This window comes from Bufo gargarizans, chromosome 6 (genome assembly GCF_014858855.1).
Source record: "Bufo gargarizans isolate SCDJY-AF-19 chromosome 6, ASM1485885v1, whole genome shotgun sequence".
NCBI classification, from domain to species: Eukaryota; Metazoa; Chordata; class Amphibia; order Anura; family Bufonidae; genus Bufo; species Bufo gargarizans.
The window spans coordinates 121499355-121527019 of NC_058085.1; the positions used below are offsets into that span (position 1 = coordinate 121499355).

The 27665-nt window shown below is 43.6% G+C and overlaps 1 protein-coding gene across 3 annotated transcripts in view; it reads left to right on the forward strand.

Moving 5' to 3' along the window:
* The window catches only part of THRA (thyroid hormone receptor alpha), a 146533-nt gene that overhangs the window by 65494 nt on the left and 53374 nt on the right, over positions 1-27665 (forward strand). For all 3 annotated transcript variants that reach the window (XM_044300235.1, XM_044300238.1, XM_044300237.1), the window contains exon 2: positions 23107-23342. In XM_044300235.1, coding sequence (XP_044156170.1) covers positions 23290-23342 — 53 coding nt within the window. In that variant the 5' untranslated portion in view covers positions 23107-23289. The remainder of the gene's footprint in view (positions 1-23106; positions 23343-27665) is intronic.

The window sequence follows — 27665 nt, forward strand, 5'->3', positions numbered from 1 at the left end:
CTTTAAGCAACAAGTTCCAGGTTTGGCTTTAACCTCAACCAACTTAAGATGTTATTAGTTTCTTGTGCCAGTTATGTATCTATCAAATATATGATAAATTAGGAATCAAACCTATACCCTTCATACTTCTATTCCACTATGTTCTGTGTGAATATGTCCATACAGTGTGCTTCTAGATACCTGTCTGTATATCTTTGCTCTGTCTAATCTTTATTCTCTCTCCATGTTCTTACTATTCTGCGTATATCCTGGCTGTTTTTCCCTTTACAGTGCCTCCTCCAATATTTCTGTATTCTCATGACCTGTTAAGCATGTTGTCCGTTCAGCAGTACTTCTGCTTTGGAGTTCCCTGACATGGTCAACATTGGCTTTCTATTGCTAAAAAGAATAGACATACACACAGTACCTCTGATGCCCCCACCTCTGTCAGGATTGAGTTAGTAAGCAGATTAAGGACGTGGATTTGCATGTGATTGAAGTGAGTCGCTAAAGTTCGCCGATTCCCACGCTGAACCATACGGCACCAGGAATCTCCTCGCATACCACTACTGGCCTTCTACAGTGCAAATTCCAGGACAGATTGGATGTACCTTAGGACTCATGCACACAAACGTATTTGTAGTCCGTGTCCGTTCCGTTTTTTTGCTGCTCGTATGCTGAACCATTCACTTCAATGGGGCTGTAAAAAACCTGAAATGACTTTGTGTTTGTTCCATGTCTGTATGTCCGCATGTACGTTCCAAAGAAAAATAAAACATCCTATTATTGTCCTCATTACGGACAAGGATAAGACTGTTCCATTATGGGCAGCCCGTTCTTCAAAATGCGGAACGCACACAGCTGGTATCCGTGTTTGGCTGACCGCAAAAAACACAACAGTCATGTGCATAAGCCCTTAGAATATGATCATGTTGGTGTGACACTTGTGACAGGGCTGTGCTGCGTGTGAGTACCTCGAGGCCGAAAGGGCCGCAGCGAGCGCTAATTACTCTAACTAGACTGCACTGTTTAGTCGGCCTGATTTGTTATAGGCCACGCGGTATTGCGGGTGACATGTGGCCATTAACAATACAGACAGACTGGAAACTGCTGTCTCATTAGTTTAATTAGAGCCCGCTGCAGCTTTTTCGGCCACGCGGTACTTGAAATATAGCTCGGCCATATCACAAGCGCCACATGATCGCGGTGTGTGGTCCTACCCTTACTCCTAAGCCATTGTCCCATTATAATCATACGGGAATGCTCTCACATGCCTCCTTTGTTATTGGGCTGAAGTATTATTTTTCCTGTTGACTTGGATGCTTCCGTGGGGTTCCGTACCTCCGTTCCACATCGTACCCATGTGCTATGCCAGGAGTTAGTAATCTTCCGGGGGGGGGGGGGGGGGAGCAGCAGCAATATGCGCTGCTCGTACTCATAGCCCCGCTGTGGTCCCATTGATAAAATGTACACCGTACACCGCTGAGAGGATTTAAACGTACAGGGAATGGTGTGCTTTAGGCCGAATGCATGTTCCGCGGCCGAGAGCGGTCCGTGGTATGCCGGGCTAGATTCCTGTTCAGAGCAGGAGCGCACGGCGTCATTGGTTGCTATGACGCCATGTGCTTCATGTCGCCGCCGCACTACAGTAATACACTCGTATAGTGTATTACTGTAGTGCAGCGGCGACATAAAGCGCACGGCGTCATAGCAACCAATGACGGCGTGCGCTCCTGCTCTGAACAGGAATCTAGCCCGGCATACCACGGACCGCTCTCGGCCGCGGAACACGGCCGTGTGCATTCGGCCTTAGGCTGGGAAAAGTGTAGTAAAAATAGGAAATTGATTAATAAAGTATATTAGATATAGAGGTCAACAGAGGTATGTGGTGTGCTGTCAATAAGCCCACTGAAGGACTCACCTGGCTGTTCCGCTGCCTGAACTGGCTGCTTAAAGGGAACAATGGGGGTCATTTATTAAGGTACTTGTGACTATTTTTATAAGGCCTCATGTACACGGCCGTTGTTTGGGTCGGCATCCGAGCCGCTGTTTTGGTGGCTTGGATGCAGACCGCAAAACACACCATGGTCGTGTGCATGAGGCCTAAGAAACATAGTCGTATTCCCTTTTTTTTAACTGGCCGTGCAACAGTATTTATTCGCACAGCCACTTTCATGCTGTGTTGGCAATTGAGTAGGACAGGGGAAGAGAGAGGGCATGTCAGGGCAGTGACAGGGCAGTACTCTGGCCCCGGCATTTACTTAGATTTATGCCTGGAAACAGGTGTAAATGTTGTTAAATAACTATGCCAGCCAGGGGCTGGTAACTACCAGGAACAAGGATTGCCATATATGCACCTAGTTTATGACGAGGTGCATGCCTTGTCATAAATTATACAAATCTTACGGCAGCGCAAGGGGTAAACTAAGAACGGCGTAAAAAGCCGGCCTTAGTAAATGCGCCCCATGATGTGTATAACTAGCCCTTAAAGTGTAAACATCTTGGGGATCATTTACTAATGCTGGCTTTTTACACCGGTCTTCCCCCCTGCACTGCTGTAAGATTTGGCTAATTTATGACGAGGCGTGCACCTTGTCATGAATTAGGCGCATCTATGGCAGTCCATGCACCTGGTGTAAAATCTACTCCTGCCCCTGGCTGGAGTAGTTTTTCTCCAACATTAACACCTGTTTCCACACATAAATGCTGGTAAATTTGCCGGGCCGGCAAAACCGGGCGTGCTATAATATTTCGTCAAAAAAGGGACTTTAAAAAAGTCGCAAGTCCCTTGATAAATTACTCCCCTGGTGTACAGTAGAAGAATTTGTTCTTTGTGAAACCCATATCCATGAGAACGTAGATGAATGCTACATTTCTATTCTCTCATAGGAGTCATAGGCAAGTCATTCTCTTGTGTATCCCTTGCTGAAGGTGTATGGCCACGTTTAGTTTAGGGCATTTGCCGATACGTGTTGTGGCCCATCTGTTTTATGTTAAAACATCAGTTGGTCCATTTATCATTGGTACATAGCTCATCAACACCCTTTACAAAAACGGTTGCTCTTATAGCATGCACCCCAGAAGACTAGCTCTCTTGAACTGCATGGAAATCCCCCCTAGAGACAGGCTCTCTGATGTTTGTGTATAGGATTTTGTAGACGCCCAGATTAACGTAGTTAGCTTTCACACTGAAATCAATGAGCATGTGGCTTTCTAGGTCGTTCCATCAGCCATCATTAGCCTACATCTTCAGAAAAGAAAATCCCTAATTGTAATTCCTAAAAAGTGGGGGTTTGAAAAGATATTCTCTGAAGGTCATATTCCAGCAGGATTTCTCACGGAAATTTCTATATTTGCTATTCCCTTTTTTTCTATATATTCAGTCTCAGTAAATCCTCTCTTTCCAATTGTCCAATGTCTTTGCATTTTTCTGTTCTCCTTTCAACATGTCTTCCAGGACCAATGTCATCCTTCCTCATTTTGGTATATCTCATAAGCTTTCCTTACTCCAAATGTGCCCCCCAATTCATTACGGTTCTAGCTGTTCTGTGCTCACCAGCCAGAACCTTAACCACATAATTCTCTACCATTATAACATACATTCCTTCAGTGCCATATGTTCACCCTCTTTTTGCTTATCCTGTGTATATACGTACCATTCTTATGCTGTAGGGTAATTATTATCTGGGCAGAAGTGACTTCGATTCCTACCCAAGGTCAACATCTGCATGGAGTTTGTCTGTTCTCCCCGTGGGTTTCCTCCGGGTACTCCGGTATTCTCCCACTCTCCAAAGACATACTGATGGGGAATTTAGATTGTGAGCCCCACCGAGGACAGCGAGTGATATGTCTGCAAATGCGCTGCAGAATATGCTGGTGCTATGTAAACGAGAGAAATTAATAAATTCATATGCACGCACGCTTGTCTATCTGTATCCGTCTATCTTGTACACAGCGGTGAGTTGTAGACTTGCTTCATGTTAATGCAGCAAACACAAAGCAGCTGTTGATTCCAAGAAGTCTCCATAATGAACCACGTGGAAGTCGGAGCTGGAAGGTAAGGCTCCTACTGGTAACCCTTTCTAATCCGCAGATTATTGGCACAGCCCTCTCAGCCTTATCCAGTCTTTCCCATGTTCTGCGGCAATGCCAGGGTTAACCCCCACTCTGCCAGCTCTGCAGCTGCTTCATATCCCGCACATACTAATGTATTTATCAATAGTGCAGAAAGCAGGAGAGGGGAGGGGTGTGTCCTGCGGCTCTGTTACTGTGGGGGAGCAGGGAGGAGAGTAAGGGGAACAGTGCCATATATCTTAGCCTTTCTGGCTCGCTTTCACACTCCATCAATATGGATGTCTCTTTTTCTCCCATTATCTCTGGTACCATCACTCTTGTTCAGTAATCCAATCCAGTCTCTCTTTTTTTTTTCCACATTTTTCTTTGTTCTCACGCCACTTCCTTTTTTCTCTTCCCAGCTTCTCCCTCTATTTTCGGTAGTTTCTAGCGGCTTTTTTTTACCTTTTTGCTCCTGTTCTACTCTCTTATCCTCTTGTTTCTTCCCCTGTCTACCTGTCTTTGTTTCCTCCTTTCATGACATCCTCATCGTTCTTATTTCTCTACTGCATATGGCTTCAACTTCTTTTCCTTTTCATCCATATTCCCTCCCTGCCATCTCTGGTTCTTCGAGACCTTCTGTCTCCCTCACTTATTGTGGCAATTTCTCTCATCTTTTACTTTCCATCTCACCCTTCTCGTTTCCCACCTTGCTTTATGTTACTCTGCACTGTCTCACATGTCTTCTCATTTACTGTCTGCATCACCCCCACCCCTTCATGCTTAGTTTTCCCGCACCTTCTGGGTTATATTATAGACAGACATTACTGTAAACCGAATTGACGCTTACAGGATCTGTGGATCCCCAGCTGTCTTATTCCTTCGCGTCTATCTCTTTTATTTCCGTCTTCATTCTCTGCTATGTTCTGCCTCTTCTTTTTATCATCATCCCCAACATCATCATTATTAGGTTAAAGTTAACTTAAGTTGCCTTCATAATTCCCTCCTTTCCTTATCTAGACCTAGTTCTTCTGTCTTACACCTCTTCCCTCCGTGCTGTCTCTAGAGCTCCTCTCCACCCCGCCATCCTATGTTTTCAACCATCTTTTCCATCTCAGGCTATATTAGCGGTAGTTACACAGTCCGTGGTAATGTCTGTGTAAACACACACCGCGCAGCTGCCAGCCTCAAGGCTCAATATGCTTCCAGAGTCCAAGTGTCACATTTCCGATATAAAACTAGTGCCAGCCTTACCCCCACATGCTGATGCACTGTTGCATCAAGAGCAGTGACGTTGGCATCTGTCCACCAGTATGAAACACTGCACCATTACCTTCATACATTGCATATGCAGTGGTATGCTCCCCCAGTAGACAGCAATACGTCAGCACATCACGAGATGTTCATTGCCCCACCATCCGTATGGAGCTAGTTCATGGCACAGAGATATGTGGCCATCGGATACAAAGGACACCCATACATATATTCCAACACACTACACATATTTTAGTAGCAAATGAAGAAGACTTCCCACAATATAGAACAGCACATATCCCCACATGGGAGCACCCCCAATATACAAGACGCTAGTACACGTACTCATAGCAGAGAAAGGAGGGTCCCCCAGTATACAGTACACCATCGCACACCGCCACACCACCAAATTGTACAATGCATTCTTCTAACTATGTATAGCTTTCATATAACCCTTCCCTAATATATGGCAAGGCATTATTACTGGTATTCTTAGAAAAGGGAGTGCCCACACGCCAGTATATGATGACACAAGAGGCTTCACCAGCCTCACATTCTATACACCTGTGATGGCAAACCACCTGCACTCCAGCTGTGGTAAAACTACAACTCCCAACACGTGCTTGGCTGTTCTAAAAAATCCATAGAAATGAATGGATCCTGGGAGTCGTAGTTTCACCACAGCTGGAGTGTCGGAGGTTAGCCATCACTATACACCATCACAATTGAATAGATCTGCTTCACTGTAGAACCAGTTGCACTCCAAATCTTTATAGTTCTCTGCCTCTCCCAATCCTCAGCTTTCCAGAATAGCAGAATAAGCCTCCTTAGTAACTTCATGGATCAGACAGATGTAGTGTTAGCCTCCCCTTCATACGCATATGTGTATTTATAGCTCAGAGAGAAGTGTTGTCTCCCATACCACTCACTGATGCACCAGTGTGCGCGCACAGCTCCGACAGGAGTCCTGCCAGCCAACATCTTATACCCCACTGCACCCAGTCTTCAGTTAGTCTGCTAGATACGTAGATGAGTAGCTTAAAGCCAACTTCATGCCAAAATATAGCTGTACATATATTGACATCAAAGACATAGCATTGGTTTACAACCCAGACAGACGCTATGCTGATCTCACCCTCTTATTACAGCACGTATTTACTGGTGCTAGGCTGTCTCACACTAACTTGGCACCTATACATATAAAGTGCAGCAGAACGAGTCCCTATTTTATGCTAAAATAGCATTTATCTACCTGCTAATAGATTAAAGAATTCCCCTATGTTAATGTGGATCCATAAAGGCAATGATCTCCCTCCCCTTTTGACCTGGCTAGAAGCGTTTGCATTGCTACCCTCCAACTTCTGCAGATAGGACAGATACATCCTCCCCCACAATCCCACAGTGAGGTACATGGAGAGGTAATCTTCTGATTAATGCCGTGCCTGTGGGATTAGCGTGTTCTTCTTCTAGGTAATGATAGGACTATGCATTTACTGAATTGCATGTTCTTATTCATGTATGTCCATCGATAAAAAGTGTACATAAGTGGTCGCCAGTGTGGCATAGCCAACGCAGTCCATGATAATGAGGAATTAGTGCAGGAAAGAAGATAGGGACAGCAGCTGCAGTCCTAAATCCAGCTGACCCCTTCTTGTCCTACAGGAGGTTACTATTGCTGTTGTATTTTCTGTCAGTATGCTTCGGTTGCAACGGTCTACTTGACCACCATCTTTATTTTGTCTTAAGGATAGCCAGTTAGAATACTTTAGGTATCAATTTGACCATGACGACGACCGAGGCAGAACATTTATGGACATTAGACATTTTATGGAAAGTATACACATTTAAAACAGTTACCCTCCATTAACAAACTACTACATGAATTGTCTATATGACAACTTTCAGTCTATGTTGGTAGGCCATTAAGGCAGGGTCTTCTCCAGTTCCAGCTTCATTTGTGCAAGGATTTTCTTATTTTTAGCTAACCTGAGCTGAGCACCCAAGACCTGTGGTATTCTCCATCTGTCATGCCATGGACCAGAATACTATTCTGTTACTATTCTGTTCCTCTTCCACAAATCAAGTTTTATCCCTGTATTACTGGTACTTTACTTACACAAAATAAAGTATTAAATGTCCTGTGCTCCTCCACCTTCTGCTGCTCCATTGTGGGTTCATCAAGAGGGGCCTCCTTCCCTATCTGCTCATTTTCTTCCTCCCTTCCTCCCGGGACTCTCATTGATCCCTTAATGTCCTGCAGTTCAGACTGCAGCAATGAGTTATAGGCTTTAATGCACTTTGCTTTGCCTGTCTGAACAGGGAGCTTACATGGAACCTTAACCCTTAAATTACTTCCAAAATTCTTACTGTTATTGAGGATAAACTAAAGCTTTTGCTCATTTTGTAAGATTTGCAAAAACAAGTAATAAGTGTTTAGCTTGACCTCATGCTTTAAGTTGCATGGAGTTGTAAAAGGTCACACAATTGTATATTAATCTAGAACAAAAAGGAAGAACCTTCCTCTTATTTTGTTATAGAGAAGATGGTCATGGTGAGGGGAGAGAGCATCTGAGAACTACAAGATGTGACATTTACTGGATGAAATGTGTTGTTGTATCACCCAAATGTGGCCAAAGAGAACTATAAAATGTCCTTGTATATGGCCATCGTAAATGGAGAACTCTGAGGGACATAATCAGTTTGACTGTCAGTAGTCCCCCAGTAGACCCAGTAGTGCATAAATTATGTGATTTATTTTTAGATAAAAAGGTGGTGCAAATGAAAAGTGAAGTGGTTCTGTCCATAGCTAACAGTCAGGTGGTAGGTTTTACATTGACAGAGACCTCTTAGATTTTAGACATATTGGTTGCTTTCAGCAAAGATGCTGTTTTCTCCGTCGCACAGTGTTTGCCGACAACTGAGAATGTTGCATTGTGGTATCAGTTATTACATAAATAGTCTTAATGATCAGACCCATCATTATCTCATCTTCCTTCCAGTCTGATCATGTTGATGACTGCAGTGGTGACATGTGCACAGATTTAAAGGGAACTCCCATTATAGGGAATAGCCGTGCTTTCTTTTGGCAGGAAGGAAGGCGATTTATTAGGATAGAGCCATTTATCGCTCTTTGTGAGACTAGCCTTCTTCTGTTACTATTGCACATTGTTTGTATCTAATTACATGGGTAAAAGCTGAATATTTTATCTTTAGCCACTTTAATTTGCAATTTTAGTTTAGTTTTTTTGGGGGGAGGAATTGCGTTCCGCTATTGTTTCAGTTAAAGTGTTAGATACTATTTCAGAACACGATGGATATCTTTTTCCCGAGTAATTGCTCCAATGACAGCTGTTTGAGCCTCCTTGTTGTGTGGTGCTAGCTTTTTTCTAGATGGTTACAAAATCACATGGGACATGGGAATAGAATAATTTCAGAAATAACTTTGGTATAATAATCTTTACATAATGTGGTTTCCTGCACCACAGCTGTCTTCATGTGGGGAGCAGATGCAGGCAGGCGCTACTACAAGGAGTGGGGTATTCACTTAGACTACTTTCACACTCGCGTTTTGGCTTTCCATTTGTGAGATCCGTTCAGGGCTGTGAGAAGCGGTCCAAAATGGATCAGTTTTGTCTTAATGCATTCTGAATGGAGAAGGATCCGCTCAGAATGCATCAGTTTGCCTCCGTTCAGTCACCTTTCTTATCTGGAGGCGGACACCAAAACGCTGCCTGCAGCGTTTTGCTGTCCGCCTGACGAAGCAGTGTCAGACTGATCCGTCCTGGCACACAATGTAAGTCAATGGGGACGGATCTGTTTTCTCTGACACAATCTGGCACAATAGAAAACTGATCCGTCCCCCATTGAATTTCAGTGGTGTTCAAGTCATGCCTATAGAAGACATAATACAACCGGATCCGTTCATGACGGTTGCACGAGGTTGTATTATTGTAACGAAAGCGTTTTTGCAGATCCATGACGGATCCGCAAAAAGCGCTAGTGTGAAAGTGGCCTTAGCTTGCTTAAGTATTAAGCTGTACTTGGAGGGGTTTTGTCACTTGATAAGACATATATTATGTTGAAGAATAGCTGGTAGCGTTCTTTATCATTTATAAGTTATAGGGGATATTTATCATACCCACTACACCAGAATTGTGGCGCCAAAAAAAGTTTAAAATTTTGACACAAGCCCTGTTTTTGCACAATCCATAATTTGGTGTAGATTTCAGCACATAGACCTGTCTCGGCGCACCTAAATTGTTAGGAGGTGTACATCTCTTAAAAATTTGGTGCATCTCACATGCTACCACACACTTAGAAGTGCCATTCTTGATGAATATCCACCTATGGCTTTTTTTTATTTTGTCAAGAACACATAACATTGGGATTCTGGTATTTGGCTAAAAGAATAGTGCTGGAGACTGGCATCGAATTTGCCTTCAAAGTTATTGGAAATCCTAAAGGACCCTATTAATGAAAGTATGAACTGAGCGGTAGCAGTTCCAGAAAGCCACAATAGATTGCAGCCAGGAAGACCACAAAGTTTTAAATGTTCCCTACTTGGGAAGGCTCTGTAGTTAACTTTGTCCTGAACCTCCATGTTCATAAATAGAATACGAGTACTACAAATATGACTTAAATCTGACACAGATCAGTAAAAGAAAGAGCAAGGGGGTCTTACACAGCATAGCAAATGTGGCCGCATTGCACCATTCCGCAACACCCAGATGTGACAACCTTCTGCTACTTAGATTAGTGTACAGTTCTATAGTGATCTGAGTTGGCAGGCCCATGGCCATCTTACAAGTGGCAAAATAGCTGCATTATGGCCACTTTAAGCTAGCATTGGAGCCAAAGATTCTCTCCTGGTTTAAGGAAACACTCGAGGAAAGGGGCATGCACAATACACGAGAAAGAAATACAGAGATAAAGACATTTTGAAAAGCATAATAGTACATGTAACGTGATACATATGAATTTGCCATGTAATAATGGCTACTGCAATATTGTCCATAGTGCCGCATCTGCTTTGTACCGCCTTGTATGGAATTCGTTTTTCTACATTTCCACTTATCGGTAACCTCATAAGTGCTGTCACCTCCGTCTTTGCTGAGTTTTTCATCCATTTTCCTCCTGTTTACCCTGTGCTATCTTTTTTCTTCACATCTCTTCGGCATTACTCATACTTCTCATTTTGATCCCCTTTCTTGAGCGTCTCGCCATACATCGCAGTTTCTTGATACAGGGTTACGTTTCTATGCTCGTTCCTCATTTTTTAGCCACTTATCACCTGTGTTCTGACTCACACTTACACGACAAAACAAGGCAGTAACCATAGATACAGCTGGGAGAGCTCTGTGGGGGAGTATGAAAGGACCCCTCTGGGGCTCGGGTACTCTTATTGATATATAACTGTACCCTCCCTGAAAATACTTGTTCCTCTGCCATACTTTTGTTACAGGAATTCTTATTACATGAAGTATGTACATTTTGTAAATCGTGTTGCTGGCATACAAGTCTGTCTAGTTTGCCCCTTGAGTTGTATATAGGCTCCTTTCTTATCTTCCTAGGTCTCATACATAATGACAATAGAATCAGTCAATAAAGGGTTTCTTATAGAGGTAGTAATTTACAATAACATTTTCTTGATCATGTAATACTGACGGCATTCATTGCCCTGCAATATCTTGTCCTTGTACCCCAGCAACAGAACGTGGAGGAAAGTCTGGAGAACCTTTTCTTTGATTGCATTCTCCTGTCCTTATAGACAGATTCTGAGGAGCACAGTGTGTGTTCTTGTTTGTCCATCATGGTGCTCATTGTTCTTATTCATCTCCTTTCTTTGTCTTTCTCAAGATTCTTGCCTTGACCTTTCTGCTTTGTGAACAACAGTCTGCCTTTCTACAATGATATTCATACTCTATAGTCCACATATTATGTGTTTCCCCAAGCAAGGTGAATGCCATAATCCATGTCATCTCCACCTTGGCCTTGTCATTCTTTTCTGTGCTGTAAAATATTGTCTGGGAAATCTTTACATTACTTCAGTCTGCAAATGATCTGATTCACAGCTAGGCAAATCTCAGAACCTTGGTTTGTTTTATATTAATGCCAGACCAACTATGGGGCCCTCTTAAGGTGGCTGTGACATTATGACCATGGGTTGAAGCAGCAATGGAGCAGTGATGGAGGAGGGTCTATGTAACTAGCTGGTTGGGAGGAGCAATAAACTAGCTGGGTGTTGGTAGGGGCGGTGCCGGAGCAGTGGCAGAGGAAGGAGAAGTGCATCATGGGTTTGGTTGGATACAGCAACAGGAAGTGCTACATACAGGACGGGTTTTGTTTACATGGTGAACATGGGTCAGGAGAGTCCAAGTTGGAAAAAAAGCATGGGGAAGACGTACATGAGGTAATGAGGTAAGCAACTTCATGAGCATATCTGTTAAAAACCATAGTAATACCAGAAATCACCTTTAAGGATGCAGATTTGTGTCTACCAATCTCGTGATCGGTGGGGGTCCCACAGTAGGGAATAACTTAATATAATTGGAATACCCTTTTAAAAGGACTTTTGTGGGAATATTACTAGCTGCAGTCATTTTATGGCTGAAACAATTACTCAATTGAATCGAGTAATTCAACACCAAAAAGATCCTCCATACAAATTTTTTGCATCGAAGATTCGTTTGTGTCACGTGACCACGGAGCGAGAGTGAAGCGATTGCTATTACACCCTCTCCGTGGTCTCCTGCTGGCCCGCAATACTCACCTTTCCAGCAGGGAGCCTCTGGACACTCCACAGCACACCCATGGTCCCGCGCTGCACTGACCTCCTGATGTACGCATGCCGTGACCTGACGTGCTGTGTGACGTCAGACGCAGAGCAGAGCAGAATGATTGAGTGTCGGTGACGCCCCTGCTGGAAAGGTAAGTTGGTGCAACCAATGACGCTGTGCACTCCGGGTGTCAGAAGTAGCGAGGGGAGGGGGAGGAGGTTTCACAAGGGGGGGAGCTGCTGGCACAAGAGGGGGGAACTGCTGGCACAAGGGGGAAGAGCTGCTGACACAAGGGGGAGAGCTGCTGGCACAAGGGGGAGAGCTGATGGCTCTGTGGTGGGGGATAGCTAATGGCTATGAGGTGGGGGTGAGCTGAAGTCCCTGGGGTAGGGGAGAGCTGAAGTCCCTGGGGTAGGGGAGAGCTGAAGGCTCTGGGGGAGTGGAGCTAATGGCACTGGGGTGGGGGAGAGCTGAAGGCACTGGGGGAACGGAGCTGATGGCACTGGGGGATAGTGGAGCCGATGGCACTGAGGTACTTGGGCTGATCACACAGGGGGGAACGAAGGGTGTTGGGGACTGTTGGCAGGGGGTCTGGTGAGTTTTTATAAAGGAAAACATTTTTCTTATTAGAATACTCGATTAAAAATAAACGATAGAATACTCGATTTTTTAATAATCGTTTACTGCAGCCCTAGGTCATTTAGCCAATCAGCATTATTGAGAGAGTTTTCAGCAGTGATGATGGGCTGAAAGAAGCAGGCAGATGAATCCCTGCTTACAGTGCTTCTTGCAATGGCAATTATTTTAGGTAATTGATATTACAACCCCGAAACCTTCTGGCTTTGTTCAAAGTCTTCTCAGACTAGAGAGCCCCAAAACTCAGTGATAACATCAGTTTTATCCTCCATAAAGGGACCGGCCCAAAAGCCTTGTGCCAAGGCTGCCTAATGTCCGAGCTTTTAGTTCTATGGCTACCACACATGGGGGATTATTTTCTCAGACTCAGGGTTTATGGGCTGCTTTAGAAGAAACCTTTTCATTAAACGACTAATTGTCCTTCATTAAGAACTGCCAGGCATCCTTGGCACAAATGACAGTAAATTTGGCAGCAAAAACACAATGAATTCCCATCCATCTAGAAAGATGTTGTTGATACTTTTGAAAGCTAATTCAATGAGGGTAAAAATAGAAAAAAACAGAGGCCACAAATTGGTTTGCTGCTATTTACCATTGCCTGTTCCTGATTCTTAGGCCCCCTGCACACGAACGTGTGTTTCCCGTTGCCGTATTGCGCACCACATTTGTGGATCCTCAATACATGGGTGCCGTTCCGTGGGCATTCCACATCACAGATGCGGACCCATTCACTTGCATGGGTCCGCAAATCCGGAGATGCGGAATGGTGTGGAACGGAAGCACGGAACGGAACCCTACAGAAGCACTACGGAGTGCTTCTGTGGGTTTTCACCCCGTACTTCCGTTCCGCAAAAAGATAGAACATGTCCTATCTTTTTGCGGAACGGCCGGATCGCGGACCCATTCAAGTGACTGTGTTCGTGTGCAGGGGGCCTTACTGTCAGGCTTGTATAGGGTACAGGGAGCACATGGAGAAGGTGAATGACGAAAAAATAAACAGTTTTTTAGTCTGCAAGACTTTTTGCAAACGGTCTTTTAGCAATTTAAAAGAGACCACAAGGGTTCTTTAGGCTCTGGACTGTTCCATCTCCGCTCATAGAGAACTACACGAGGATAGGGTGCAGCATTTAGCTTTCCAGGTCTCACTAGACAAAGAGGATAAAAACTTACCATAGGCATAAGGTAGCAGGCCAGATCAGCCTTTATGACCATTAGAAGGGCTTGTCTCACTTCAGTAACTGGCATTTATCATGTAGAGAAAGTTAATACCAGGCAGTTACTAATGTATTGTGATTGTCCATATTGCCTGCTTTACTGGCTGGATTCATTTTTCCATCACATTATACACTGCTCGACTTCAGAGATGGTGGCCACCGTTGCCATCCAGCAGTAGTGTCTGTTCTTGCACGCTATGAGAAAAGATGCTGGCCTTTCTGGTGGCTGGGTCTACGGGAGTGCCCATAGATTGCCACTTTTTCCTCTAGTGTGCAAACAAGGCCAACGCTGCTGGAAAAATGTATGGACAATCACAATACATTAGTAAGTGCCTTGCATTAACTGTGTCTACATGATAAATTCCATTTGCCCGAGTAAGTCAACCCCTTTAACATTTGTGTTCATCTAAAGGAGGATAGGCGGTTTCTCATCATCTCAGGCATCACTTGCAGATGAAAAATAACGCTGGGCATGATATCCCCCTTAGGGCTGACGCACAAATCCAATCTGCACTTTTTGCAGATTGGATGCAGACCTATTAACTTCAATGGAAAAGCTGAGGACAGCATACCGTGTGCTCTCCGTATGTCCGTTCTGGGGGCCTGCAAAAAAAATTAAACTAGAACTTGTCCTATTCTTGTCTGTTTCAGTTCTACAGAGTGCAGGATGTTCCTTTCCGCACGGAACGGCCGTGTGCATGAGCCCTCAGTGATCAAGTGTTAGTTAGTACGATGTATAGTGCTCAATTGCTTCAATAGCGCTCCTTTGTTTGCTATACCTGGTTTGGCTGCGGTACTGCAGCAGAACTGCAATAACTGCTGCACTTAAGTATATTAAATGTAATTCAAATGATACCGCGCTCTAAGGGGAGGGGATAATCTAGGTGCCCCTGTTACACTATGAGTCCTCAGCAATGCTGCTAGTTTTTATTATTTTACCTGAAGGTTGGTGCTGCTATGTTGCGGTAGGTCCCTTCCTGTATTGGGTCCGGGGTCCCACACTGTAACGGGTTACCTTCGTTGATGTACAGCGTACGCCCCGGCCGGTGGCGTGATGCTGTAAAGATAGGAGTTAGCAGTTTGCGTCCTCACGGAGCGACTAATGACATCACTCCTGCAGCAATGGGTTGCTACAGGTGACAAAAAGCCCCCAACGTGTTTCGGACAGACGCTGTCCTTCCTCAGGGAGCGCTACAAGGCTCTTCTAGTGCTTCCTATTTATGCGCTCGCTTTCAGATGTTAATGCTTAACCCTTAATTCTCGATTTTGCAGTGGTTTACAGTGTACCTCGACATGAGCAGCCTTCCTCAAACGCAAAGAGTTCTATCTAGCGTTCAGACCATTTGGTATTAAGGAATCCATATTGAATATCCACTTTGTTTCAACCTTGGACATTTCTTTAATAAAGTCACCACCCCTTTTATTCTTCTTCACTATTTCTACCCCGCCAAACTTGAGCCGGCAAACTTCCCTCCGTGCCTTTCTCTATAGTGGCGTGACAGCGGGTGTCCCTCATATTTTCTCTGTATATTATATACATGTTCCCCTATTCTTTTTTTCAGTTGTCTTTTTGTACAGCCGACATAGATTTAGTTGTAGGGGCAGGTTGCTGTTACATGTTATGAATTGCTTAATGTTCTGTTTATATGAGCCTTCAGTGTTCTCCATTCGTATTTTAATTTTATTGTCCCGTGATTTTTTACATCCCATGCATTTTTTACATGAGTAAAAGCCAAGTGATTGCCCTTCTTTTTTCATATACCCCACCCCCTTCTATTACTTGTTGCTGTGCACCTATTTGTGGATGCAATCAGATTACCTATATTTCTAGCCTTGCAGAGTACAAATTTTGGTTCTGCAGGGATAAGTTCACCAATTATTTTGTCCTCTTTAAGGGTATCCCAATGTTTTTTAATAATTTTTTTCTAAAAATGGGGTGGATTGATACTTCTTCCTCTACTGATTCTGTTTTCCTTGTCTCGTTCTTCTAGTAGAGTTCGTCTATTCAGTTGGCCTATTTCCATTCTTTGCTGCGTTCATTTTCATCTATCCTTTATGTTGAAATTACTTTGGCATGCATTCTGCCTTCCTTTCGTATTCTTTTTCTGTACAATTTCTTTTAATCCGTAAAAACTGGCTCCTTGGAACATTCTCTATCCAACGCGGTAAGTGACAGCTCTCCATAACAATAAAACTGTTTGCATCAGTAGGCTTATTGAATGTTTTAGTGCAGATTCTGTCCCCTTCCGTATATATATTGTTAAATCTAAAAAATCTACTTCTTCCCTACTATAAGTTCTCATGAATTCTAGATAAAATTTGTTTTTATTAATATCTTTTAAAAATTCCTGTAAACTACTTCCCCCCCCCCCCCCCCCCATATAAAAACGATATCATCTATAAAACGCCACCAGAGGACGAGGCCCGCCCGGAGCTTGCCGTTGGGGTGGATATAGTGATGCTCCCACCAACCAACGTATAGATTTGCAAACCCTGGAGCGAACCTCGTCCCCATCGCGGTCCCCCACGTCTGGAGGTAAAACTTAGTGTATGTAAAATAGTTTTTTGTTAAAATGAACATAATACACTCCCCTAAATAACTTATTTGCGTTTATGGCATCTCCCCCTTTGCTTTTAAAAAAAATATTTAACTGCATCACAGCCTTTTTTATTTTTGATCACAGTATAGAGGGTATTGACATCCAATGTGCCAATGATGTAGTCCTCTTTCCATTTACCTTTACTCAACGTTTGTAATGTATGTTTTGTATCCTTCATGTGGGGAGTGTCTGTGCATATGGCTGTAACTGTTGGTCGATATATCTGGACAGGGAACTGGTTAGACAGTCTATACCTGACACGATAGGTCTCCCCGTGGGTTTTGCAGGTTTTAATGTATTTTGGGATAATGGTAGAATACCGCGATCTTGGGGTGTTCTATATTTATGAATGTTGCTTCTTTTTTATGCAGAATTCCTTGGTCTCACTCTCTACCTCTTTGGATCAAAGTTTTCAGCTGTTTTTTAAAACGCTCTGTTGGATCATTTTTTTACATTTTGTATGTTCTACTGTCCCCCTGTGATAGTTTTCCTTATCCATTATGACTATGCCACCGCCTTTGTCTGCAGGGCGAACGATGACTTCATTATTGTCCTGCATAGTGATAATCGCTTTTTTCTCTTGTCTAGTAATGTTACTCATGTACTTGTGGATTTTTAGGTTTGCAAATTCTTCTTATTTCTTTTGTTACTTGGTTCATAAAACTATTTAGAGTGGGGGGAATATTCTTGTAATGGATGATATTTCGATTTTGCTTTTAAATCTGTGTGTTTAAAATGATCTTTGTTTGTCCTTTTTTATAGTCCTTCTTAGATACCCCTTCTTTTTTTTATTTTAAAAATTATTTTCATGAAGTATTTTTTCAGAGCTATTCTCACTCCTATAAACACTTGGAATTTATAAAAAAAAATATGTAGTAGGGGCTAATTTGAATCCCTTTTTCAGGATTGCTTCTTCTACTTTAGTTAGTTCATGGCTACTCAAATTATTTACTTTTTCTTTCTTTCTTTTTACATCCCCTCTTTTGTTTGTGGTTTTTCAGACCTGAAAAAAATCTTGTTTTATTGTCTTTTTGATGATGGCCTTTTTCCTACTACTTTCTTCTTTATTTTCTTCTTGGTTTCTTGTTTCACTGATTATTTCTCCTTCCTGATTTTCTTGTACTACTTTCCTCCCTTCCCCTTTTTCATTAACCTTTCCCTTTTTACACACTGCACTGTATGTTGTACCTAGTGAATTTTATTTTAGGATCAGCTTTCTCTATTTTAGGATCAGCTTTCTCTATTGTTTTCTCTTTTTTTTCTTTCATCTCTTGTTGTTTCTGCTTCTCTTTTCTCTTTTTCGTCTATAGTCTGGTTGAGGGGGCTAAAACGGTTCTGTGTGGGGATGTCTGTATTGTCTGTATTATGCATTATTACTATTGGTGAATCAGTAGAGAAAGAAGTATCAATCCCCCCATTAATTATACCCTACAATAGCCAGACATCATATTTTAGAATAATAATAAAAAAAAAAACATTGGGATACCCTTAAAGAAAATAATTGGTGAACTTATCCCTGCAGAACCAAAATTTGTATTCCACAAGGCTAGAAATATAGGTAATCTGATTGCATCCACAAATAGGTGCACAGCAACAAGTAACAAGAGGGAGGGGGGAGGGGGCTACGAAAAAAGATTTTTCCTACTTGGCTTTTACTCATGTAAAAAATGCATGGGATGTAAAAAATCACAGGACAATAAAATTAAAATACGAATGGAGAACACTGAAGGCTCATATAAACAGAAAATTAAGCAATTCATAACATGTAACAGCAATGGAATAATATACACAGTAACCTGCCCCTGTAACAAAATCTATGTCGGCCGGACAAAAAGATAACTGAAAAAAAGAATAGGGGAACATGAATATAATATACAGAGAAAATATGAGGGACACCCGCTGTCACGCCACTATAGAGAAAGGCACGGAGGGAAGTTTGCCGGCTCAAGTTTGGCGGGGTAGAAATAGTGAAGAAGAATAAACGGGGTGGTGACTTTATTAAAGAAATGTCCAAGGTTGAAACAAAGTGGATATTCAATATGGATTCCTTAATACCAAATGGTCTGAACGCCGAGATAGAACTCTTTGCGTTTGAGTAAGGCTACTTTCACACTAGCGTTCGGCTGTCCGCTCGTGAGCTCCGTTTGAAGGAGCTCACGAGCGGACCCGAACGCTTCCGTCCAGCCCTGATGCAGTCTGAATGGATGCGGATCCGCTCAGTCTGCATCAGTCTGGCGGCGTTCAGCCTCCGCTCCGCTCGCCTCCGCACGGACAGGCGGACAGCTGAACGCTGCTTGCAGCGTTCGGGTGTCCGCCTGGCCGTGCGGAGGCGTGCGGATCCGTCCAGACTTACAATGTAAGTCAATGGGGACGGATCCGTTTGAAGATGCCACAATATGGCTCAATCTTCAAGCGGATCCGTCCCCCATTGACTTTACATTGAAAGTCTGGACGGATCCGTCCGAGGCTATTTTCACACTTAGCTTTTATATGCCAAAATAATGCAGACGGATCCGTTCTGAACGGAGCCTCCGTCTGCATTATTATGATCGGATCCGCTCAGAACGGGTCCGATCGAACGCTAGTGTGAAAGTAGCCTAAGGCTGCTCATGTCGAGGTACACTGTACTCCACTGCAAAATGGAGAAATAGGGGTTAAGCATTAACATCTGAAAGCGAGCGCATAAATAGGAAGCACTAGAAGAGCCTTGTATAACTCCCTGAGGAAGGACAGCGTCTGTCCGAAACGCATTGGAGGCTTTTTGGCACCTGTAGCAACCCTTAGGCTACTTTCACACTAGCGTTCGTCGGTCCGCTCGTGAGCTCCGTTTGAAGGAGCTCACGAGCGGACCCGAACGCCTCCGTCCAGCCCTGATGCAGTCTGAATGGAGCGGATCCGCTCAGACTGCATCAGTCTGGCGGCGTTCAGCCTCCGCTCCGCTCGCCTCCGCACGGCCAGGCGGACGGCAGCGTTCAGCTGTCCGCCTGGCTGTGTGGAGGCGAGCGGATCCGTTCAGACTTACAATGTAAGTCAATGGGAACGGATCCGCTTGAAGATGACACCATATGGCTCAATCTTCAAGCGGATCCGTCCCCCATTGACTTTACATTGAATGTCTGAACGGATCCGCTCAGGCATCTTGCGCACTTAGAAATTTTTCTAAGTTATTAATGCAGACGGATCCGTACTGAACGGAGCCTCCGTCTGCATTAATATGATCGGATCCGTTCAGAACGGATCCGATCAAGCGCAAGTGTGAAAGTAGCCTTAGCTGCAGGAGTGACGCCACTAGTCGCTCCGTGAGAGCGCAAACTGCTAACTCCTATCTTTACAGCATCACGCCACCCGCCGGGGCGTAAGCTGTACATCAAAGAAGGTAACCCGTTACAGTGTGGGACCCCGGACCCAATACAGGAAGGGACCTACTGCAACATAGCAGCGCCAACCATAAGGTAAAATAAATTTAAAAAAACTAGCAGCATTGCTGAGGACTCATAGTGTAACAGGGGCACCTAGATTATCCCCTCCCCTTAGAGCGCGGTATCATTTGAATTACGATGGTTTGTCCTCTATATAGTTTGCATGTTGTTACCAGCACATCCCCTGTTTACAGGGGGAGATGTGATGTTAACAATAGATCATCGGCTGATTGTCAGACTGACCATTGGAAACGAGTATGCGGTTTGGCCATTCATCAACCTTGTTAAATAAATTTAATAAAAAAGTTAAATATGTTAAGATTCAGAAATACAAGATATGATCAGAGGTGTTTTCAGGGATGGAAACTAATAGCCAGTGTAAACGGCGGCTCCGCATTTAATATGACCCACATCTAGAAGAGGGTCCGCTCACTGTGTTCCATACAAATGTTGGCTCCAGGTTCTTACAGACTGGAGTCTCGATGTGAGGTTTCGTTCCTTTCCTCTATAATTCTGCAAATCCTCTATCCCACATGTGGGATTCCTACCCCCTTTTTTAGATGTCTTTACAAAGAGGCCAGATTGTTCGGTAGCCCAGTGGGTCTGGCTGATGGAAGCTGCTTGGCTCCTTCACGGTCTGTACCTCCTTCTGCCGTCTTTTACATTTCACATGGGTTCCTTCTGAAGGTATTCATCTCCGAAGAGTTCAGTAGGATTGAATACAGTAAACGGGGACATTGGCGCATTTACATCAGTACATTTTGGTTACGAGCATCATTGTGTGGAGGTATTAGTATTATGCTGCAGGAATTGCCTGGCCTCTCATGAAGGCTAGGCAGAAAATACTACACCAGTTTAAGCTGCATTTATCTCATCTGCCCTTAATACTGAACAAGCAGATCAATGTAAATGTCATTACAGAGATTTTGTCATGGCAGGGTTCCTCTTTCTCACTGGCAGCATTTGAGTTAACTTCATTATGTTTGTGGTTTCACGGGGCATTGAGGGCAGAGTGCCAGAGGTACAGAAAAGGTTCACAGAGACAGATCCCTCTGGTGGCGTCCAGGCTGCTTGGTTGCCAGGCAACAGCAGTAGGCCCTGGCAGCTGTGTGACATGGGCATAGGACCAGCGCTCTTTCCTAATGATTGAAGGAAGTGAAGAGGAAATTTCTCAAGCAGCATTTCTGTATTGCAAAGTAAACGTTAATACCAGTCCAACAGGATGCAGTAATGCGAGTGTGTGAATGGGTGTATGTAAACCATACACATGTCTAAGCACCCACAGACATAGGGGGAGAACTGGTGTTTGTGAGATCCGTTCAGGGCTCTCACAAGAGGTCCAAAACGGATGGAAAGGGATCTGCTCAGAATGCATCAGTTTTCCTCCGTTAAGTCTCCATTCCGCTCTGGAGGTGGACACCAAAACGCTGCCGTCTGACAAAACTGAGCCAAACGGATCCGTTCTGACACGCAATGGAAGTCAACGGGGACGGATTTGTTTTCTATGACACAATAGAAAACGGATCCGTCCTCCATTGACTTTCAATTGTGTTCAAGACTGATCCGTCTTGGCTATGTTAAAGATAATGCAAACTGGTCCGTTCTGAACGGATGCAGACATTTATATTATCTGAACGGCTCTGTCTGCAGATCCATGACGCGAGTGTGAAAGTAGCCTTAATTAGCCATAGCAACCAATCAGATTCCACCTCTCATTTTCCAAAGGAGCTCTAAAAAAATGAAAGGTGGAATCTGATTGGTTGCTATGGGTAACTAAACCAGTTTTCCTTTACACCAGTTGTGGTAAATGTACCCCATGATTAGTACTGAGAAAATCAGCAATTAAAGCATTTAATCAGCCGTTGTAAAGGAAAATGTATGCAAGTAACTGATATATGCTAGGATAGGTAGCAATTTACTGTATAGAAAGGTCATTCTGATCACTGAAGATCCCAAAGGACGTCCCCAAATGGCACCCAAGAGTGAAACATGTAAGAACGTTACGCAGATCAGGGCCTACACCCAAAGTGAGCTATCTCAGCTTTGGTTTTGCGTAAACGATTGCTCAGTTTGGAAAACCACTTTTCTCTTGCTGCTCCCACGATGACCGGCTTCATGGTTGTTATCAGTGCAGGAACCTGTTGCTAAATGCTGGAGAAGGCAGGTTTTCCTAAACAAGAGGTTAGCGGCTCAAGCTTATAGAGTGGGGGTCCCAACGCCAACCTCAAAATGCTCTAACAAGGTTTTTTAAATAGTATGGTGTTAAGCAGAAAACCCCTTTAAGAGACGCTGCGGTCTGGTACGTTTAGTGACCTTTCCCTAATTGCTGAAGGGAATGTATTGCATATTTCTCTGGCTACAGCAGAGACTCTATGTTGAAAGCAGGCGCTGCGGTTAGTCCAGACACAGCCCCCCAATCGCTCACGTCTTGGATGAGGGGGGAGTCGGTGGGATATGGCCTGAAGACATTAATATAGGGGGCAGTCACAGAAGCATCTAGAAGACGTTACAGGGAGATTTATGTGGTACTAGAAAAAGCCTCCATTAAAGTCACTCATGGACAGAGTCAGTCTGTATGCATTCTGTAAGTGGCAAGAATTAGCCAACCGGGTACAAATTGTAATGTTTTCAAGAGAACATGTTCCTTACATACAGTTATCTTTCTATCTAATCTCATATCTATCTATCTATCCATCTCATATCTAACTATCTAAAAAAAAAAAAGCTTGAGAAAGACCGCAACAAGCGGTTGAAACGTTGCTGCTATTTGACACTGGGTGAATAAACCATGTTGATTTTTTGACTATACTGGAGTGCTGCTGGCTTTTTGAATTTTCTCTTTTCTCTATCTATCTATCTATCTATCTATCTATCTATCTTATATCTATATATCTATCTATTCATCTCATATATATCTATCTATCTATCTCATATCTATCTATTCATCTCATATCTATCTATCTATCTACTAATAATACTTCATTTGAAACGTCGTATTGAAATGAAGGCGTTAAGAAATGATTAGACACCGTTCTCTGGGCTGCTTACTCCTTTGAGCAGCGCTGGTAAATGAATCAATCGTTCTCAAGCTATAAGTGGTGACATTTTCCATGCAGACACTGTAACAATATTTCCCTCTGTAATCCAATTTTGTCCTCTTCGTTTTGTTTTTCAGGGGCCCTTTTAGAAGCAAGGCCCCAACTCTATGACTCTATCTGTCTAAGGTGGGAATGCTTTGTCCGGGAAAGGTATAGGACCTGCCTCCATGTGAACAGGGCGGTGTCCCATGAACCTCGGGCAACTGGGGGCGGAGCCCGCCTTGGTCTCTTCTGATTGGTTCTGGATGGAATTACGTTGAATGGACCAGAATCTTAGCGGGCTGGACTGCTTGTCAGAGCCAGATGAAAAGAGGTAAATGGCTGCATTTTACTGTGATCACTGTTTTGTTTCCCAGATGCCTGATCAATGAAACAGATTAATCATGCTAGGAATGGGAGTTAGGCCTCATACACGGCTAGGGTTGTTTCGATACCAAAATTTTGATTCAGTTTCGATACCATAAAAAAGTATTGCGATACTCGATACCATTCGATACCACGTAAAAAAAATAAAACACCAAATAAAGCCGCGTGCATTCTGCATTTTATGGAACGTCCGGCCTATAATAGAACAGTCCGATCCTATTTTTTGGAGAGACAAGGTGACAAAAAAAATGGCGAATCACGCAATTTTTATTTAGTTTTTTTTCTGTTACGTTTATATTATAATAGTTAATTACGTTAATATTTTAATAGTTTTCAAATGTGGCGACGGGATGTAAAATGTTTTTTTTATTTATTGTTTATATATTTTATATGTAATATTGGGAAAGGGGGTGATTTATACTTAATATTTAGATGTTTTTTCTTACTTTTTTTTATTTTATTTTTTCCTTTTTTTAAATAACTATTTTCCCCCTTAGGGGCCAGAACCTGAGATCTTTTGATCCCTTGTCCTATTCACCCTGATAGAGCTCTATTAGGGTGTCTAGGACTTCACACTCTCCCTGCTGCCCTGTGCATAGTACCCACAGCAGCAGGGAGATTACTATGGTAGCCAGGGCTTCAGTAGCGTCCTGGCTGCCATGTTAACCGATCGGAGCCCCAGGATTACACTACTGGGGCTCCGACCGGAACTGCCACTGCCACCAATGAGGAGGAGGGGAGGGGACCCTGTGGCCAGAGTCACCAATGATTTTAATACTTGGGGGGGTTTGAGGGGAGGGGGCGCACTGCGCCTCCAATGATTTTAATACTGGGGGGGGGGGGGAGCGCACTGCGCCACCAATGATAATATAATTAACATTTAATACAGGAGGCGGGTGCGGCACCTGAGGGGTTAACTGCCGCTAATCGCAGCTCCCTGCCAGCACCCGCCTCTAGGATTTGTATTAAACATTTACTTTCATTGGTGGCGTAGTGCGCCCGCCCCTCTCTCCTTATTGGTGGCAGCGGCAGGAACAGCACGTGGGGAGGGAGAGAGTGCTTCCGTCTCCCCTCTGCTGCTGAAGAGAACACGGAGCACGCTGAGAGCACCGCGCTCCTTGTTCTCTGATACTAGACTGTGCAATAGCGAAGCCTAGTATCGAAAAAAGGCAAATCCTGGTATCGAGGTCGATACCAGGCAAAAGTATCCATTAGGTATCGAAAATTCGATACCCGAAACAACCCTACACACGGCTGTTGCATTTTTTTAAATTGAATGTCCTGATGTCCTGCCCTCTGTAGAACAGTACTATCCTTGTCCACAAATGGACAAGTATAGGACATGTTAATTTTTTATTTTTTGCGGAGCTGTGGAATGTACATATGGATGCCGACAGCACACTTTATGCTGTCCGCACCTTTTGCATCCGAATGGGTCCCCATCCGATCCACAAAAAATGCAGATCGCATATGGACGTAAACCACGGTCGTGTGCATGAGTACATCAGTGACTTGTACTGGAAGTGACTGTAGGTCTATGGGAAAATTCTTCACATACTCATACTCTGAAATATTAATTTATCTTCATGTTTAAATGAATTACGTTTGAGTAGCCACATATAGCTGCCACTATCCCTCATATCAGTTTGCTGAAAGAACTACACATCAGCTTGCTCCCTAGTGCCATAAAACGCATAGTTTTTTGTAGGGCATTACATATATAGCAGTATAGCTTTAAATGTCTCCTATCATCCTATGACATGAAGGAATGAGGCAACAACCAACAAGTCAGATTTTGCCAAGGGGCGCAAAAGTAATGTAATATTATGGGCAGCTATTCAAATGAATGACTGTCCAGTGCATTTAATATATGGATGTCCACAAGAACGAGACCCACTATGGAAATATGGAAAGGGTTTAATTCTTTTAATTCCATACAGCTGCTCTGCAAGACCATCTTACATGCAGCTTGTCACTTCTGCAGGGAAGCAATTGGGAATTTGAATGTCCTGCTGCATCCCTCTTGTCACCCGTGGCACCGAGGGATTCTGATGATGGAAATATCGTAGACAATTGCTAATGTACAAATCAGCGTGTTATTCCACACACTGCCACTAGATCGATGTGACTGAAGCATACTGAAATATTATATATCTCCTGTTTTGCTTCGGAACCTTGTTTTTCTCACTATGACCATATTTTTCTGCTTTCTTCAAATAAAAAAAAATTCCATGTAAACAAGTCTAGAAGTTGGCTGCCCTACTTTACCACTGACCATAATACCATGCTGCGTGCTTTTGTAGGCTAGTTTACTCTACTGGATGTTCGTTTAGTTGAGCCAAATACAGCAGATGTTGAGCCGCTATTTCATTTTCATTTGCAGGGTTTACTGTAGCACAGCAAAGGAGAATGAAGTTATACGCATGTCCGTTAATTAATTTTCCATACATTCGTGGGGTTGAATCTCTCCAGGATTTGTTCAGCACAGCAGCTTTTACTGCGAGTGAGGACCTCTGCTGGGCAGATACAGATGACTCCATCACAGGATCATTGCCTACATGCAGTCAGTATTAGGCCTCTTGCACATGGCTTTTTCAGTATTTTGTGGTCCAAAAAAAATACGGATGACGTCCATGTGCATTCCGTTTTTTGCGGAACGGAACAGTACTATCCTTGTTCGTTATGCAGACAATAATAGGAAGTGTTTTATCTTTGAACGGAACAGGAAATACAGAAACAGAAGGCATACGGAGTACCTTCCGTTTTTTGGTGGATCCAATGAAATGAATGGTTCCGTATACGGAACGCAAAAAACGGAAAAAAGAACGTTTGCGTACAAGAGGCCTTATTCTAATTACCTCCGGTGCTTCAGGCTATACCTCCTGCAGCTTTCACTCTGTGATGCAGTTCATGTCCCGCAGAGGTCACAAGTTGTAATAAGCATGTTCAGCAGGGGTCTAGGTGAGGGACACCCCCCTAACACACCGCATAGCATAGTATAAAGAGGAAAGGTGGAAATTGATTGCAAAAATCCCTTGCGATGAAAATGGCAAACAGTGCCTTAGTAATTTGTCTCCTTTTATAGGATAAAGGCCAGGCACAGCAATAATACTATGGACGATATTTCTACAGTAAAACAACTGGTTCCATCAATCCAATCCTAATCCTTAGGCCTCTTTCATACGGGCATGTGCCGTATTGCGGACCGCATTTGCGGATCCGTAATACATGGGTGTCGTTCCGTGGGCATTCCGCATCACGGATGCAGACCCATTCACTTCAATGGGTTTTCAAATCCGGAGATGCGGAATGGAAGCACGGAACGGAACCCTACAGAAGCACTACGGAGTGCTTCCGTGGGGTTTCGTCTTGTACTTCCGTTCTGCAAAAAGATAGAACATGTCCTATCTTTTTGCGATCCGCTGCGGCTGCCCCGCGGACTGTGCTTGTGCATTGCGGCCCGCAGCGCGACCACGGGGCACACACGCCCGTGTGAAAGAGGCCTTAATCTGTAGCATCCATTGTCATTGGTGATACCATTGCTATCAGCAATGCACGTGAACAGTGTTTGCCACAGTGCTACATTGTTGCAGAAGTGAGTTGTGACGCCCAATTGTCAATCTATTCACAAATGTTCAGGAGGAATAACAGAGGGAAGTCACAGCACAGAGTTATGAGAAAATATGATACAGAATTGTTATTTCATGGTGAATGTTAGTAATTACTTATCAGACATGTCAGGAGAGGTGGCAGGATCGCTGTGTCCCTATTACTTGGGTTTTCAGATGACTACTTTTCTTTTTTTCAGTGGAAGGTCATTTGGGGACAGGGTTGTAGTCCAGTCATTTACACATAAAACTCCAATAGAGTGTTTACAACGCGAAGCTTGTCTGTCTAGATGTCGGTGCAATTGTGACTACTTAAGCCGAGGTGACTTATCCTATTCATGTTGAAACCCAATTTTCTTTCTTCTTTAGGGAGTTACGATTGTAACGATTTCTGAGTAATAGATGCAGAACTGCACCTAGATGATAGAAAAGATCATTGTAATGAGATAATCTCATGTCCCCATCATCAGGGGGTCTGCTTTCATTTTAAGGCCGCCCAATACCAGATTGTTTGTGCATTTGTTTCCTACAACGCTGCCTGTCTTTTCCACTGGTTCAGTAGTTGCCAGTAGTCACCTACAGGATTCTAGGAGCGGCCAGACTATTGAAAACTCTGTTTGTGAAACCCACCTTATCGTGGTTTGTCAGAATAGGAGTGATAT